At 42.2% G+C, this 18996-nt stretch overlaps 1 protein-coding gene across 6 annotated transcripts in view; it reads left to right on the plus strand.

Moving 5' to 3' along the window:
- The window catches only part of LOC111865140 (zinc finger protein Elbow), a 1021422-nt gene extending 1006078 nt beyond the window's left edge, over positions 1–15344 (plus strand). For all 6 annotated transcript variants that reach the window (XM_023852904.2, XM_033751700.1, XM_023852903.2 and 3 more), the window contains one exon: positions 10015–15344. In XM_023852904.2, coding sequence (XP_023708672.1) covers positions 10015–11484 — 1470 coding nt within the window. In that variant the 3' untranslated portion in view covers positions 11485–15344. The remainder of the gene's footprint in view (positions 1–10014) is intronic.
- Positions 15345–18996: the final 3652 nt, after the last annotated feature.

Below are 18996 nucleotides of genomic sequence, written 5' to 3' on the forward strand. Positions count from 1 at the left end.
GTAATTTACGGAAATATGGACAACATATTGCCGAATTTCGTTGGCTGCTATTTTGATTCACACGTCACTTACTCTGAGCCCTTCTAGAGGAGCCGCAAATTCTGCAGCTACTCAAGAATTTCCCAGCATTTTATGGAACCAGAAGGTTCGTTACCGGGTTCACAAGAGCCCTCCACTGGTCCCTATCCTGAGCCAGACCGTACCAACCTATTCTATCTCTCTAAGATCCAATGTAGTATTTTCCACCCACCTACGTCTTGGTCTCCTTAGTGATCTCTTTCCTTCTGACTTTCCCACCAATATCCCGTATGCATTCTTCTTCTCCTCCTCCTCCTCTTCCTCCCTTGTTCGTGCTACATGCCCTGCCCATCTCATCCTCCTTTGATCATTATAATTATACTTGGCGAAGAGTACATGTTATGAAGCTCATTATGAAGTTTTCTCCAAACTCCTGTCACTTCATTTCTCTTCAGTCCAGTGTTCTCCTTAGCACCCTGTTCTCAAACGCCCGCAGACTATGTTCCTCCCTTAATGTCAGAGACCAAGTTTCGCATCCATTCAGAACCACAGGCAAAATTATATTTTTGTATATTCTAATTTTTATGTTTATACACAGTATACGAGAAGACAAAGGTTTCTGAGCTGAATGGTAGCAAGCATTACCCAAGTTCAGTCTCCTCTTAATTTCCTCCTGAATCAGGTTTTGTGATTCAATCGTCACGAATCAGAAATTCCACAACTTTTAGACCAGAAAGTAGGAGAAGGATATTCGAAGTTCGATACCATGCGAAGAAGTACCGAAAGAGACTAGCGACTCTATGAAGGAAGACATTCCAACACGCATCCGACTTCTTACGAGCCGTGCTGCAAATCGCTGAAGAATGTTTTCACATATTCCTTGTTTTGAAGAGTTTTTCTGCCAGTAAAAATTCATGTGAGATTGGATGATGGCCAACGTTCCAAAGTACGTGTTAATATATTCCCGCACAACAGTGTGAGAAAACATGTCTCGTTTATTCAGGGATATTGGAGAATTCATTGACACACTGACATACCTACATCATGGCCGCGCCATAGCTCAAGCGGTTAGTCGCTGGCTTTCCACCGCGGCGGCCCGGGTTCGATCCCGGGTCTGGTCAAGTGGGATTTGCGGTGGACAAAGTGGCGCTGGGGCGGGTTTTCTCCGAGTACTTCGATTTCCCCAGCCAATCTTCATTCCACCAAATTCTCCATCATAATCACCCGGGGCAGGCTACAATAGGCCAATCAGTGGCCGCCGTGCAGAGTGGACCCAGTTGGACTCCACCCCCCACTAAGAGAATTAAAAAAAATTACCTACATCATCATCATCATCATCATCATCATCATCATCTGCAGGGGTTGAGCTTGTTAGTGCGCTGCGTCCTCAAACACGAAGACCTTTTGGCGATTAGGTAACACTGGGAAGGGACCCTTACCAGATGTTACCCACCGGGCCAGTGGGACCTGGAGCTTGCACAGTGCAAGGTCTCCGCTCTCTATACTTGAAGTGTCTCATGAGAGTTCCTGCCTGATGCCTTTAAACGTCTAGATACAAGCGTAAACAACTAGCATGCCATTAGAGTGAAGAATTATTTTGGCGGCGTGTATAACGCTGAAGTTCCTGACGTGACGCGTGCCCGTTATTCTGATCGAACGTTTCATGGCGTTCTTTAGCATCTTGACGGGAATACGAGGACAGTACTAGTAGTTAGTATAGGATTCTGACGATGGTGTATAACACACAGAGATATTGGGTTTTCGGACTTTATCCATCGTCCTGGTTTTTAACATAACTAAGAAAAACACGACGTTTCGGAAACTGGATCCAGTGATTGAGGCTAGCTCTTTCTAAGGGACCCAACAGAATAGGTGTTTTCCCTCACCTGAGGACGGAAACAGATCCAGTTTCCGAAACGTCGTGTTTTTCTTAGTTATGTTAAAAACCAGGACGATGGATAAAGTCCGAAAACCCAATATCTCTGTGTGTTATACACCATCGTCAGANTGTAACAAGACACATTCTATTCGTCTCACATTATCATCAGAAGGCTGATAACGCGGGAGTAGAGCCAGAAATGTAACACCTTACGTCTTCTTATACCTCGAATATGGAGGCTGTATGTTCCACCGAAACGTCAATGCACATTTCCCAGAATGCACGAGTGCACATCCCATGAGACGGTATTCTTCATAGTTACTGCTCCGAGAACCTTATACCTCACAGTGTCCAACGTATTAGGCATATTGGTGTAATGAATGAAACATCGTCACAGAACTTCAGAGAATCCGGACTATTTTGATGGTATTTTTGGTTTCTCGGTTTGTTTTCCAGCAGATAATGTATCTGCTTCTACACGTACTACCATAGATAGGATAAGCTCGTATTGAAGAACAAGATTCTGAATATGTGGACGAGGCGAAAGAGACGGTCACTACGTTGTCGGCATCAAAGTCACTTCACTGGTCCGTCTTGGTGCCCAGCCCCATCTGGGGCTCATGGCGAGCTTGGTTCTGGACAGTTACTGTTTTGCCTTTGTGAAACGGCCTCCCTGACGAAAGGACGTGTCTGTCCTGTTTCAGATGTCACGGCCAGTTATACGTGTTGTGCTGGTTGGCTCTGTTCTTTTATAATCTGCGGCTTTTCCCCGCTCCCCCTTCTTTTGAACGTTATAATGGCCAACGTTTATATCAGAGTTGCTGTAAAAGTGTGGGCCGTTTAATTATGAAAACTTATCATAACTTTCCTTTAATATGGTATCTAGAAATAGGACATTGAAATGGAAAGTAAGAAAGGACAGCCACATAAATTATACAGAAGTTATGGCACTGTCCACACTAATGTATGACAGTGAAAGGGGACAATAACAAAGAGAGATCAAAATCTTATACAGTTACACAAAATTAAATTCTTGAGCTTTTTAAATGTTATTTCATCTCTCCTGCATAAGAAGAGAGGCGGAGTTGCTGGTATACGAGACTTAGGGGCTATTTTCCGAAATGGTAAAATACAACAAAATAAGAATCTGCTGTTTTAACGTAGATCACGAATGGAGGAACACCGTATACCAGCGGTTACCAAAAGTTTGTCGTGTACCTCCATTTTGGTCTTCATATAACCCTCATGCCTCCTGGATTCTGGCACTGACAAATGTAACACTTTGCACGGGTATTTACATTGGTGTTTATTGTTGACTGACTCACAGTAAGTACCATACCAAAATGTAACAAGTGAAGATGCTGCGTGGTGCTCCTAATTTGGCAATCACCAATGCCGATAAATATTCAAATGCAATTGTTGTATTATGTTTAACAACTGGAGTAACAATTCTGTAATGTTCTTTTGGAAGAGATGATTAACTGCAGCAAAAAGAAATGATTTCAAATGAATTTCATATTACAAGTCGATTCGTCTCTCGTGACTTCAACTGCCCATACCCGGAACCTGCTCACGGTCGTCCAGGGAGTGCGGTTTCCAGGTTGCTAACCACTGCCATATGTCGCTATAGATATGGGATTGTAGTCCTAGAGAACGAGAAAGGAAGGCGTGGGATGGGATTAAGAGAACAGATTTAAACTGTAACCTCATTGACGACTAAGTTCGTGATGATGATGATGTAGAAATAGACACTGAGAATGCAGGAATAAGGACGAGCCAGCACGAATTATTTTCAGACAACCTACGGCCTATCAAATGCGATCTCTTTAACAGGGATGAACAAATCTAAGTAGCTTGTAAGCGGCCTCCGTAGTCTAGAGGTAACGTTCCCACCTCATGACTCGTAGTACGCGGGTTCAAATACCCGGCGGAGGTCGTCGAATTTTTAAGGGCGGAAAAATTCAGGGAACAAGTCCTCCGGGAGGGACTTTAAGCCGTGGGTCCCGTGTCGTAGCTTTACGGCACGTAAAAGAACCTCATGTCTCCAAAGGAGGTCACTGAGCCAAAATTACGGACGTTTCCCGCCCAACAGCAGTCTCTAATACCTCTGGTAGATGGGGGAAGCATTATAGATACCTCTCAGCTAGTAGAGCCGGTCTCGCTGGCTGGGCGGGACTGATGGTAAGCACCAGTACCGGTAGGATATAGAGACTGGTAGAAATCATAGAGGGAAGCACAATGGACCAATGCAGGTCTAAGTGCATGGGGAAACCCACCCTCTCCAATAACTAACTAACTAACTAACTAAGTAGCTTGCAAAGGCCCCGTCATACTACAACATGAGGTATCATTTAGTTACTTAGTTTAACACGGGAACCAGGATGGTGCATTCGGTACAGCCACTGGCTGCACGCAGGACGACAAGAGGTGTCTTGTCTCCACGTCTTCCATACCGGTTTTAGGGTCCACCAAGCTTCCTTTACCGGGGGTAAAGCGGTCGAAGCGTGAAACTGACCACTCACCTCCAACGAGTACCGAGGTCAGGAAAATGTGGATCTAAACATCTACTCCCCCATACGCCTTCATGGAGTAGTGCTTAATTAGTTAAGCACAGGGAAAGTTTACCTTTTACCTTTTACTTAATTTAACATAATTGTAAACCTAATATGTTTCACCATAAGACTGTTACCCTCATGGCTGTTCGATCAGTCAGAACATTGATAATTTTAACCAATCCATGGTCCTAGAGTATGACATTCTGATATCGAAACGTGGAGTTCTCAGTCATGTTAACTTAAGCAAATAAATAACATCTCTGCTATGTTAAGACGGCGCCTTGATAAGATGTTTAAATTTAGTATGGACTACAAAGTTGCACAACGCAACGAGAAAATACCAATACATGATTTAGTGTTTCATAAATATGATGGTTAATGNGCCCAATCCATGGTCCTAGAGTATGACATTCTGATATCGAGACGTGGAATTCTCAGTCATGTTAAGTTAAGCAAATAAATAACACCTCTGCTATGTTAAGACGCGCCTTGATAAGATGTTTAAATTTAGTATGAACTACAAAGGTGCACAACGCAACGAGAAAATACCAATACATGATTTAGTGTTTCATAAATATGATGGTTAATATATTAGCGTAGTATTCAGAAAGTCCCAGGTTCGATACCAGCCGTCGCATTAATCTTGAAATAAAATAATATTGTGTTAGCCGAAGAATAACATTTGTTCATGTATAACATTATGTAATTTACCTGCAGAGGCGAAGAGGCCGAAGTTGAATTACTCTGAAAATGTCGCGTATATTACACACTTCTTGGAAAATGGAAAGTGGCCAATACAGTGTTAGTGCAATATGATTTCTCTTTGTATGACTGCCTGTTTTTGTTTTTCTCACTGGCTCTAGAGCCCCCCTTGGACCCTGACCACTGATTTTCAGTTGCTTGTTAAATTACTGCAAATAAAAACAGGTCTGTCTGTTACAAAGCAAGACAGCACACTGCAAGAAGTCGTCAGTTTTTTTTTGTAGGTTTGTTTGACATGTGAAATTTTGTATGAAATTACGTTAATGTTAAATGTGCATTATTTGTAACTTTCTTCTCTCTCTCTTCTCTTGCTCCTTGGACAAGTGATCAGCCCGTCGCAAGGCCTTTACCTAAACACAGAATAAACATATACACATACCAAACATCCATGGCTTTGTGGGATTCGAACCCACGATCCCGGCTTCCGAGCGAGCGAAGACAGTGCATACCTTAGACCACTCGGCTACCGTGACCGGCTGTGACTATGCCTGTAATCCCTTTAAACTAGAAGTATAATATTTATAAGAGTATTTCGGCTTCGTAACGTTACCTGCTACAGACAACGGTCTAAGTCTACAGATGAGGTTGATTAATACATGCTGAGTTTTGCGACTTTATTTAGATTTTTGAATCAGGTAGTTTCAGGTTGGTCTAATAAATAACACTGATTTACTCCTAGATGCGGATTGTCAGATGCCTGTTAAGACTCGGGCTCCTGGTGGTTGGGTTAAAATGCCTGTGTGTGTGTATGTGTGTGTTCATCGGAAAAAGACAACCGCCAACCACCGGATTATTTATTGTGAAACAGATAGTAGCGAACCGAAAGGACCTACTGCATACATTTTCTGCCGGAACAAAGACAAGAAAATTTATAGTCCAATTATATTAATTTCCTTAACTGTGCACCATTTCTTGTATTCGAACGTTTTGGAATGCTTGGAATCTAGCTACTGAATGATTCAGAATCTTCTGTGGCAAGATTTAGGAGAGGTATATTGGTTTTAAACTGCCATAATATATCTTCTGGTTTTTTTTAAATAAAGGTCTTGAATACAGTGGCTCTAGAACGCTTCTGTATATGGCTGTATAGAGAACTGTGGGACCGCTGTAATGGCAAAGAATAAAGGTCCTGTACTTAATTAAGTAGTGCGCTGTGAATATGTATGAGGGAGTGGAGGAATAGCTCCATGCATTCTTGACCTCGGAACTAGATAATGAGTGGTAAGCTTCACGCTTCGGCTGCTTTACCCCCAAAGAGAAATACCATCGTTACCTATCGAACAGAGACCTCAGTTTCTCCAGAAAGATGCCCCGAAAGTATCTCGGACTGAGCCACAGTCTTATCCTCCAATGACCGTCATACCATTCGACCTAATGTAGTCCAAGTTAGCGTCGATAAATAAGCCGTAAGTAAATAAATACATAAAGGAATAAACTGGATTTGAGGTTCTCACAGCGGTGACAGAATAATACGCTCTCCTGGGTTGTAACACCGTGTAGTTCGGAGAGAGCGCGACGTTTCGGAGGAATATATTACCTCTATCTCCAGGGTCGAATAGAAGGCCAGCTCAACTTCTGCTGCTTCTGATGATGTTTGCTTGGCTTACTTTTCGGTCCTGAAGATGGAGGATGAATATTCCTCGGAAACACCGGTTTCTCTGAACTGCACGGCGTTACTGCCCAGAATACCATTCTATTTGACGTGTACTTAAATTTTGTTATTTTATCACAAAACCATAAATAGGTTACTTCAGTATAAGGATGTAGAAAACCGAGACTAACGGCCGTGGGAATCCGTTGCGCTGACCACGCCACACACTCTATCTGCAAAAGTTGGCACTAACTTCGCTGAAAAGTGGCGGTTGCTCGGTCTGTATACTTCGCTTGCGGACTAAAAGGCACGGAATTTAGTTTATTTAGTTCAGTATAAGAGTTAAGACGAAGAAAAATAACCATTATAACTTAGAGGACTAAACTATTAAACGATTTTCGTGTAAATTAATCTAGTTCAACATAAACTTGCCGTAAATTGAGAAGAAAATATTGTATTTGACTTTGTTGTATATCAGGGAATATACGAGTATCATGTAAGTATCAACTAGGTTACTCTAACGTATGCACGTGTGTGTTGCAGCAAACTAAAGTGAATGTAAGAAAGCAATGGTAAAGTTGTCCCTGTATTTAATTAAACACCACGCCATGAAGACGTATGGGGGAGTGGAGATGTAGCTTCACAATTCTTGACCTCGACNGTTTGACTTTGTTGTATATCAGGGAATATATCATGTAAGTATCAACTAGGTTACTCTAACGTGTGCACGTGTGTGTTGCAAGAAACTAAAGTGAACGTAAGAAAGCAGTGGTAAAGTTGTCCCTGTATTTAATTAAACACCATGCCATGAACACGTATGGGGGAGTGGAGATGTAGCTTCACAATTCTTGACCTCGACACTAGAGATGGAGATGACTTCACAGCCCGGCCGGTTTATCCCCTCACTCATTAGTGAGGAGGAGGGGGTGGGTCCTAGAGACAGTCTGTACACTGTGGAACAGAGAATATTGTCACGTGATTGAGTATGACTGTATATGAGGTTTTGATTCGTAATTGGATTTATTGCACTCTTACACAACATAACTACAAGTAACTATAGCGCTATCGCTGATTCACACACACTGCAGTTCACTACAGCACGCACTAACTCTTCTCAGTCTGATGTAATGTCACCGGTTGTCGCCTGGTAACGGCTTCAATGCTGTAGCTTCTTCAGCTTCCGTGTTCGTGGCATTATTGGCCGGCAACTGTCTCACAACAAACTCCCAGAGTGGCGGCCATCTCACACCAAACTCCTGTTCTTCTCACTGCCGTCTCAAGATGCGTAATTGCAACTGCCCCTCGTTATATAGACTCGGCACAGACAGCATAGAAAACACCACTGTTACTGTTGCGTCAGGTAGCTATGGCACGGACAGTGTAGAGAACGCCACTTCCAGGTTACTCCATTGTTGCGTGTTACGAATATATTTCCTAGCAACCGGCGTTTATAGAGCCTTTCCATAGCAACGGCTGCCTGCTGGATTCACAGTTCTTATTTTAGCAAATATGCCACAAAATAATCTTGCTTATGCCGGGAATCTAACCAAAGTCTCCCAGCCCCTATCCCTTCGCTATACCGACTGAGATATCCCGGTCTCCTAAGTGACATGAAGCCCACTTGTAATTCTTTGCATTTAAATCACTGTTACGAAATAGTGATCACAGCTGACATTGTGTAACTAACTTTGTGGCTTATTAACAGAATACTCTCACGCTGGAACTGTACCGTTTTTTTTGTATTAAAGTATTATTGAAATTTATCTGCTAAATTGGGCACGCGGTAGCGTAGTTGGTTGAGGCACTATGCTTCAAGCCGGAAGGTCGCGGGTTCAAGTCCCGATGAAGTCATTGATTTCTTTCAATTGACCTAATCCTTCCAGCCGCACTATGGCCCTGGGGTCGGCTCACCCTCTAACAGAAATGAGTACCAGGAATTAAATAATTTTCCTGGGGAGTAAAGCGCGGTCGGCGCGTAAGGCTGACAACCTATACGCCATCTTTGAGCCGATTGTCTAGATAATGTGGGACCCTCAACGTCTCACAACCCTATGGGCCTTCACGGTCTGTTACAGGGATAGCTTTACTTTTTTTAACCTCTTTTCTTATCTGCTAAATATGTAATTAGAATGACAAGGATGGGGAGATGGGCAGGGCATGCAGCATATGTGGAGCGAAGAGGAATGCATACAGGGCTTCGGGGGAAAGCCACAAGGAAAGAGACCACCAGGAAAACCTGGACGTATGAGGGAGGATAATATTAAGATGGATCTTAGAGAGATATGGTGGAGTGGAGTGAACTGAATTAATCTGGTTCAGGATAGGTATCAGTGGCGGGATCTTGTGGACATGGTAATGAATCATCGGGTTTCATGAAATGTTATGAAATTCTTGAGTAGCTGTGCAACTGATGGCTTCTCAAGAATGACTCAGCTCCATGCAGTTAATTAGTTAGCAGCAGTACCATTACCAGTAACAGTACCAGTAGCTCGTGCAGGATGTGATTGCTTTCATTGTCAGTACTACAGTGTACAGTGTGCCGCAATTTATGTTACAATATGTCATTATGTTTATATGCTATGATCATAATTATTTCTGACACCTAGGTTGCGGCAGTATTTTTGAAAATCTATTGTATTATATCATACAGGGTTTTTAGTAAATTCGAACAGGGCCCGTGATGTCAACCACCACGATGCCACGAAAGTTTGTAGAACCGACAAGTACAAAAGGCAATTTCGTTGCTGAATTTGAAACGCTGTATCCATAATGTTTTTACATGTTCTTTTGTGTCTCTGGGTACAACAGGTGAAGGGAAGAAATGACGTAGAAAACCTGAGGCTTAGTAGCAGAGCTTTTGTAAGCTTCTCTCTCTCTCTCTCTCTCTTGATATGAAGGAAAGTATAAAGTTGTCAAGTTGTGACACGGCCAGAAGAGAAGTAAATTAATGAAAATGTCCGCAGCAAACCCGCATATATTTTGTGAATTGTTGTACCTGTTTCTGAATACACGCCGGATAACATAGCTCCGTTTCACAGATGAAGCTATACCGTCTGTACCACACACACACACACACACACACACAGACGTGTCAGGCAATGTCTGCTACTAATGAAGTTCATTCTTGAGAAAATTTTATCCTCTAAATGTTAAATCATGTTCCGTTTAATTTCATTATATGTTTAAGAAGGCCGTTTTGTGTGTTCCAGCTCGATGCGAAGAAGAGTCCATTGGCTCTGCTAGCTCAGACATGCAGTCAGATAGGAGCCGATTCTCCAAACTCCAAACCACTGATCCCACCGCTTGAGAAGCCCACGAAGAACAGCAAGGCAGACACTTCTCGAGAGAAGGCCTCACCAGCTTCCTCCATTGGCAGCAACTCTGTATGCGACGTGGTTGTCAAGTCCAGTTTCAAGCCCTATGAATCATGTACAAGGGACAAGACAGGATCTCCGGAGGAGAGGGGAGGCTCGGCGTCTTCAGGAAGCCGTGTTCGGACCCCGGTATCGTCTGTCAAAAGTAATAACAATACACCAGGCTCTAATAGCGGTAGGTGTAGTAGCAATCATAGCGCGTCCTCGCCTAGGTCATCACCTGCTGGTGTAGGCCGCAAGACGCCGGCCACGTCATCAGCGACGCCATCATCTAGCGCCGGTCAAACCGTGGACTCTGCCGCTGTGACAACGAAGGCGGGCTCGGGCGAAAGCACTACTGTGTCTCGCACAGTGCCCAGCCCTATAGCGAACGCCAAGGTTGGATTCACACCGAGTCTGTTACCGGCTTCAGCAGATCCCGCCCTCAAAGACATCCCCCTGGGGACATTCAAGCCCAGCACGGGGCTTCCAGTATCGACGGCGGCTTACCTTGGAGGTTACCCCGCACCTGGAACTCATTTTCCCATGGATGTGATGGCGAGCAGCCTCATGTCACCGCACCATCAGCACCTCAAGCCCGGCCTCAACCCATACATCGGCTACGCGCGAATGAAGACCCCGTCGGGGGCAGACACGCTGGTGCCCATTTGTCGCGACCCGTACTGCACGGGCTGTCAACTAAGTTCTCATCTCCTAGCCGCGTCGGGTGCCGCAGCCGCTGCGGCTTCGGGAGGCAAGACTCCGGTCTCTGGTGCGGCAGCGGGTCCCTGTCCGGGAGGTTGCGCCCAGTGTGATCACGCCAGCGCTGCGGCAGCCGGTAAGTCCGGCAGCTTCCTGCAAGGCCACCATAACCCAGCTGCGGCTGCAGCTTACGCCCATGCTCAGCTGGCTGCTCTGGCAGCCGCCTCTCACCTGCCATACGTCTGCAGCTGGATCGCGGGTGACGCGGCCTACTGCGGGAAACGCTTCTCCAACTCGGAGGAGCTGCTGCAGCACCTGCGAACCCATACTAACCTCACCACGTCGGCCTCCGACTCCAGTGCCACGGCACTGTCGCTACTAAGCCCGCCAGGACTCACACCAACTCACCCGCTCTTTCACAGAACGTACCCGACGCCACCGCTCAGTCCCCTTGCCACGGCCAGGTATCATCCCTACAGCAAGCCTCCACTGCTACCGCCCTCCCTTTCGGCGGCCTCATCCTTAGGATTTCCGCTTCACCCCCACCCCGGAATACCACCCTACTTCTCCCCATACACTCTATATGGACAGCGTCTAGGTGCCGCGTCTGGTATGCATCCATGAGCATTGGCGTCGGTGCTCGAACTCCTTCGGGCAGAGAAGAACTTCACGGCATGATACGCTGATATGGAGCCAACACGATTCCATAGCTTTATAGCAAAGAGACACGGACAAGGTCGATCATTCATCCTGCCCTAATAAGTTATGTGGCCAAGGAAGTTATCAAAGACGGGTTAGGGAACAGAAGACATTTTTGTAATGCTAATGTACATAATTAGAGATGTTGCATGAATGGGCGATAAAGAATGTGTATTGTACATTGTTTATGTTTGATAAAGAGAGAGTCATAATGTACAGTAAACAGAATGTGCAAAGAACAGTGATCCTTTTGTATAGGTGGTGTGATTTACATGACTCAGGATAACTGCATATTCTTAAGAAAATGACCAACAGCTTCTACGTCATAAAGAGTCCCAGTGAGCTACGTGCTGATGTAAGGAGGGTGCATGACATCTTTTGGGGCCCTGTAAAAATAATATGCATGCTATTTATTTGACAAGGTGCACACAATTCATGTAAGTAATGTATATTTGTTTTATATACTGTAATTTGTTATGTGTAACCAAAGTTCAGAATATTATTTACATTTTTATTGTGTTCCATAAATTATGACTGTCCATTTACTTACATTATTATATGGCCATTATCCATGCAGTACATCTAAATAAAAACAGAAAAATATTAAAGTAGCCATCAATCTCTTTTTGTTATAAGAGTTAGATGTTTTTTAAAAGTAAACTTTTAACTGAATGGTCAGTTTTGTACTTCTGTAATTGAATATCTTCAAAGCTTAAACCTTTATTGACAAAGTTTTCTCATTTGTCAGTGCACCTTCAATATTCTTTACTGGTTACTGTTGCTGTAAGGAAGGGAAGGACGTTGTCACTGGCTGTTGGACGTCCTCTGTCTGATTCGTAATCACATTCCACAAAACGTTCTCGCCTGCACCACTCTTGCAGATTAATTGTGCAACACCTTTCCGACTGTTAAATCAGCCTTCAGAGTTCCTCCAGTTTCTGTTCTCTTCACGTTGCAGCAACTTAATGTACCGAACGAGATCTCTGTTACTTAGAAAGCTCAGTAAGATGCAGATAACTCATACCTTATTGCCTATCAATACTATATTTAATGTTTTATTTTGATGAAATTTAGAGTACGAATTTTACTCATTTAAAATTATTAATATAGTTACCATAATATATTCAGTTCTTCGTTGAATTTTTTTTTTTATTTTTATAACGAAATCAAAATTACATGCGAGTGTTTCATTAACATCCTGAAAATGACTGGCAGCAGGCAGTTTATGTTTAAGGAATATTTATTTCATTTTTTGGCACTTGCAAGGATTTTTTTTTTATGGGCTCTGGGGTGGTTAGCTGAGCTCCCGGCAGGAGCAAGAAATTGTTCTCCGCAGTTTCCAGACCGGCTGTGGGAGCCCAACCAGCCTTCTATGCAATGGTAATGGGGCTGGAGCTTGATGCTGACCACTCACCCCCATCTGGTGCCCAGGTTGCGAATAGTGGAGCTGTACTTCACTCTCTCATACATCTTCATGGCGAGGTGCTTGATTAAACACAAGGAAAATATTGTCACCTTTGCACCCTTATTATTTTACAACACATATTATTACTTTACATGTTAAAATCCCTGCAATATCTAAGCTCAAAATCTAAACCAATATGTTGGCTCTTAACTGCAGTATACTGCATTGACGTCAGATTTATGTTAAACACACACAAATAAAGTTAATCCAGATTAATATTGGAATTTCATGGTTTATCTTGATGTCGATATTATCTTTTGACACTTGCTTAACAGATGTTAAAGCAATGGACTGAAGACTTCATGTAGATTATATGTATTTTAAATTAAATCTGAACTGTTAATCTATGTATTCTCTGATATCATGGTTTAATTTCAATACATTTTTCTGAAGCTTTAAACTGTACTTCATCCAAACTCTGGTTTCCCTTAAGATACTGAATCTGAAAATGCTTTTAATTTTCTCAGATTACAAAATAATGACTAAAACTATTTATGTACCTACGAGAATAGTATGTGTACACACTTTCTATTGAATCTGCTCAATTCCTGTTTACAGTGTTATATAAATTGTGGCTGGTAATACCACTTAGAAAAAGGCATTACTTAAATAGTGGATAGATACATTAAGACAAGGTACCTGCAGCGTATGACAGATTTATGTTGGAAATTAAAAGAGCAGAGAACAACATTCAGTAATAAATAAAACATGTTTGTTACGTGGACAATCTACATTTCTCCAGTTGCTGTCACTGAAAGTTGTTGACAGTTGTGGGATGAAGGCTCAGACAGCGGTGACTATAAAGGGATGTGACGCCATGTCGTTTGGTAGATACGTACCAACATTTCGGAGGAACCTACTGCCTCCATCTTCAGAGTAGAGGAGTCAGAAGATGGCTGGAGCTTGTTCCTTGCAGACATCGGTTCTGCTTACCAAGATACTCATGCATGGTGTCACATCTCAGAAGATAGTAACCTTCACGGTTGTCACTTGTTATTGGTACAAAAGATGTGATCTTCAAACTGTAAGACTAATGAGTGTTACTGTTTAGAAAATCTGAAAGTTCATTTCTGTGGTCGGAGTGTTTGCTAGTGTTTGTGAAGGAGAGGTATGTATGACTCATTGGTAGAGATGACAACTAGCACTAATTGATATGCTGTTAGGTATGCAGACTGTACAAGATCTTCTGTCCGTCTTATACCAATTAGTAGTTTCACACTTAAAATAAAGGGATTATAACTACACCATTCTGAAAGACGTGCCTAGTTTATTTTCGCGTGTGTTCTTAATTGGCATTATATGAAGGACACATCTGTAGAAGAAAATCTCAACCAGTATATTAGTATATCTTCATTATCATCATTTGCAAAACAACGTTTTTGGGCTGTAGCCTTCGGTAGAAGATTCTGCCAGATTTTTCCTGTTGCTGGCCGTTCTTTCCAGCTTCTTTCCTCCTGAGCTTTAACATTGTCCAGTCTTGTCCGGTCCATCGACACATCTCAGTTGCTCTTCTGCCTTCTGGTTTGGCATTAAGAATTCTTTTCGCATGTCGTTGCTGGTTTATTCGAACAACATGACCAACCCATTTCAACCTAACCACTTTTATAAAGGTTATAATATCCATACCTTCATACAAGAATTACACTTCATCACTGCACCTAGTTCCCCAGTCATTGTTCTCTTTGATTGACACATACATGAATGTTAAAACTGTTTTCTCAAAGATAACAAGAGCTTTTTCATCAGATGCCCATGTTTGTGATGTGTATGTTAGGACTGGCCTAATTAATACCTTACATAACATGATTTTACTTTACCATGAAATTATATATGATTTTAATTGGTTCTTTTATCTACAAAGTTCTAACATTTGGTCATATTGCAATTCAAAATTCGGAAGATTTTCTGCTATAGAGCTACATTTGAGTGATTGGTGCAGTGACATTCATTTCTTTCGGTAGGCATAGTACTGCTCTGCCCACTTCAGCTTTGGTGTTGTTTGAGCTTGTTATTAAGTATGATGTCTTTATTTAAGTATGGTGTGAACCAGCCCCTGAGTTGATTACTGTGAAACTATTTTCCTATATTTCCATACAGTTTGCCACTTAATTTGGTGCTTACAGTCTGTCATGAACGAAATGTGACTACTGTATGTGTCATAGCTAGTCCAGTTTCATTTTTATCCCACTTAATAATCATTATAGTCTCTTTGTAATTCTCAAAAATACATAATACCGACAAGTGTATTTTAATTGTTACCTTTTTAGTTGTTTTTTTTTCAAATCTGTGGTGAATAAATGACAAAAAGAATAAATTATGACACATTTATTTGAAATATTTTGTTCTTAATTACAACCCCGACGTATCCAGTCCCTTCATTCATTAAAATCCATAACATTCAGGAAGTTGTGTGAAGTTATGTACGAAACTGCAGTTGCCACGTTACCCAAAGTTGTAATGGAGAACTCTGACGACATCATTGCGTCCGTCATATTGTCGTCATGTTCTGCAGATATGTTTTGATCAGATGTATAGAAAGGTGAGATGCTTCTCTGTCTTCCTTTTTCAGTTGCCTTGAGCCGGAAGAAATCGGCCATCTGTGATCTTATGTGTATTAAAGGCTGCGCCATAGCTCAAGCGGTTAGTCTCTGGCTTCCCACCGCGGCAGCACGGGTTCGATCCCGGGGTCTGGGTAAGTGGGATTTGTGATGGACAAAGTGGCGCTGGGGCAGGTTTTCTCCGAGTACTTCAGTTTCCCCTGCCAATCTTCATTCCACCAATTGCTCCACAATCACCCTCACGTATCATCTGGGGCTGGTACAATAGGCCAGAAGTGGCCGCAGTACAAGGGACTTAGTCCCACCCCACTAGCAATAAAAAAAATACGTGTATGAAACCGGAATACAGGATCCTTGTAGTGGGCTGAATTATCACTTACACCTACAAAATCGAAGTGGTTTACCGAGATGGTGGCGTAGCGATAAGAGACTAGACTTTTAGTAGAGAGGTGCTCAGTTCGATTTCCGGCTGGGGCACCGGCTGTCTTGACTAATAATTTTTCGTTTTTTTTTTTCAGTTTCTCCAGGTAAATGCCAGGTTTACTACCTCGGTTAGGCTGGGATAGCTTCCTTTCAAATCCCACTTTCGTCATTCTATCATTCAATGCCGTAGAACCTAGATACGAACAACGTCGTTAAACATTCCACAGAAACGAAGTGCCATTGAAGACTTTGTAAGAATTTGAGGGTTCCTATGAAGAATACCGGATGCTACTCATAATTTGTATAACTCCATACCGTATAATTTGATAAGATAATGGTCACTTAGATTGTCACTAAATTTCCCGAAATTTACGGCGCCTGAAATTTCATTATCATGTTCACAACACCCAATTACTGATGTTTCTCCTGCTCCTGTCCATCATCCACACCAATTTAAGATTCATTTTAATATTATCCTGGCGCGCCCATGTCTTCCTAGTGGTCTGTTCTTTTACGGTTCTCGTCAAAAATTTTATAACCATTTCTCGTCTCTGCCACGCAGCCTGTACTGTGGAATATGATGTCATGTGTAGACCTGAATTTTGAATCACAGGATTTGGTTAGGATACCAACTTCTCAAATTGCTTCATTACAAATTAATTACACGATTTGAACCACACGAGGAAGAAAATTCTGTTACATTTTTTACAGTTATTTGGTCCCCCTTGTGTGTAATAATAAATAGGCATACATAATAATAATAATAATAATAATAACAACAACAACAACAACCACAACATGTATTATAAAGTGAAATGTAAAGAAATGGCACCTGAAAATTCCATTGAAATTTGTAAAAGTGAAAATTTCACTTATGGTAAGCTTCAACCCGACTTGAGGTATCAAGAAACTAGAAGCAAATGTGTGGAATATTAAACAATGAACAAAACATTTATTCTTCAATAGCAGAATTGGAATTGGTGACGCACGACGGGAATGTTATGAAGATATGATAAACCCGGATGTTTGCGTGTAACCCACGTCAGAATTAGCTAGGCCCTCTAGCACTGCATAAAAGGAAAGTCGGAGCAACCTACTTGCAGGATTTACGATGCTTCGTGACGTATGGTGGAAGGGTGTAACTCCATTACATGTAGGCAGGAAGTCCCTGTACAGCACCTGCAGTGCTTAATGGCACTGGGAGTACACAAAGGTAACACCAGATTGTTTCCTAGTCAATTTCACATCATAAATTTTGCTGAAACATTTCCTCTTCTACAATTGCTGGGCGATTAACCATCTTTAGGCCGACCCTTACATAAACAGATGCGCTGTGCGTCATTGTTACTACGGCTGGGGCCACACGAGCGAACGAAGTACGTCAGTTTCAACGCACGTACTTTATGACGGACGTTGCTGAGGACACCACACAGTTGCACAATGCCGTGTGTAACGTTTTGTTTGCAATGGAGCCAGAAGAAAGCGTAGCATTCGCCTCTCTTGTTTGTTTATATTTAAAAGCAAGGAAGACAAAACGGTGGGTTTATCCCATAAACTCTGTGAGACAGTGCGATGGTCACTTCTACATATTGTACACACCCCTACGAGAGGATCCTTCAGAGTCTTTTAATTACTTTAGAATGAAAGTGAGCACGTCTGATGAACTTCTGTCTCGCGTTCAAGGCTATTTAAAGAAGACGATAGTAACATGATTGCAGCTATAAATGCATGTGATAACGCCACGTGGTTAATGACGTGATTTTAAGTGGAAATACAACGTTTGTTTGCTGGCATTTCTACGCTCTTTATTTTCAAGGCAGTTGCTTCTAATCAGGTACCACATATTCTGTAAATACGCCCGTACTTGAAACATAAAGTTTGGAAATACTTATATCAGCTACCCTCGGAGCACAAACACAAGGATTTGAAGCAGACTAGCTATCGTTAATTTCTCTGTTTTAACGAGTATGTTCTGTTATATATAAATCAAAAAGTTGCCCACGGAACTTCCTAATGAAAGACCTCTTACAAATATATGTAAATTGAAAGAATTTGGCGAGGAAAGATCCATAATCTAGACCTCTTTCAGTACATTGCTCGAAATAAAGACATATGTCATTTCTTGCAATTTTTTTATTGCTAGTGGGGTGGGACTAAGTCCCTTGTACTGCGGCCACTTCTGGCCTATTGTACCAGCCCCAGATGATAGGTGAGGGTGATTGTGGAGCAATTGGTGGAATGAAGATTGGCGGGGGAAACCGAAGTACTCGGAGAAAACCTGCTCCAGCGCCACATTGTCCACCACAAATCCCACGTGACCAGACCCGGGATCGAACCCGGGCCGCCGCGGTGGGAAGCCCTAACATCTTGAGCTATGGCGCGGCCCAAATTTCTTGTATAAGTTAAATCCTAAGATATTTTCTGGAAAATAAAAGTGAAACCTAATTTATGAAATAATTTTGTTCGCGCGTTTAGAACTAATCTCAATCACTGGACTCTTTCTAATGGACCAAATTGACTAGGTGCCTTCTTTCGTCACCTGTAGACGGAAACAGATCAAGTTTCCGAAACGTCGTGTTTTCTATTTCCTAGAATTCCAGACGATGGAAAAAGTCCAAAAACCCAGTAATTCTCTGTGTCATCCACTATCGTCAGAGCCCTTCAGAATCTACTTTCTTTTTTTTTTGTTTACCACTAAAAGGGTTTGTGTATTCACAATGAATTCCTTTTTGTAGGCTGTCTTAGCGTATTATAGCTAGTGGAAAGAGTTTCTTAATAATAAAGGAACTAAGATATGTAGGTACAGTATTTAAACATATGGTCGAACTTATAATAATTCTGATGGTTAAAATCATTGAGAATACACTAGGCCAGTGTTCCGCAATCTTTTTCTACTCGCGATATATCATGAAGTATCCATGACTCAACACCGCACACCAAAATGTTATTCCCTTCAAAAGCGCTTGATATCAGACAATTAATATAAATACG

This window comes from Cryptotermes secundus, unplaced genomic scaffold, assembly GCF_002891405.2.
Source record: "Cryptotermes secundus unplaced genomic scaffold, Csec_1.0 scaffold92, whole genome shotgun sequence".
NCBI classification, from domain to species: Eukaryota; Metazoa; Arthropoda; class Insecta; order Blattodea; family Kalotermitidae; genus Cryptotermes; species Cryptotermes secundus.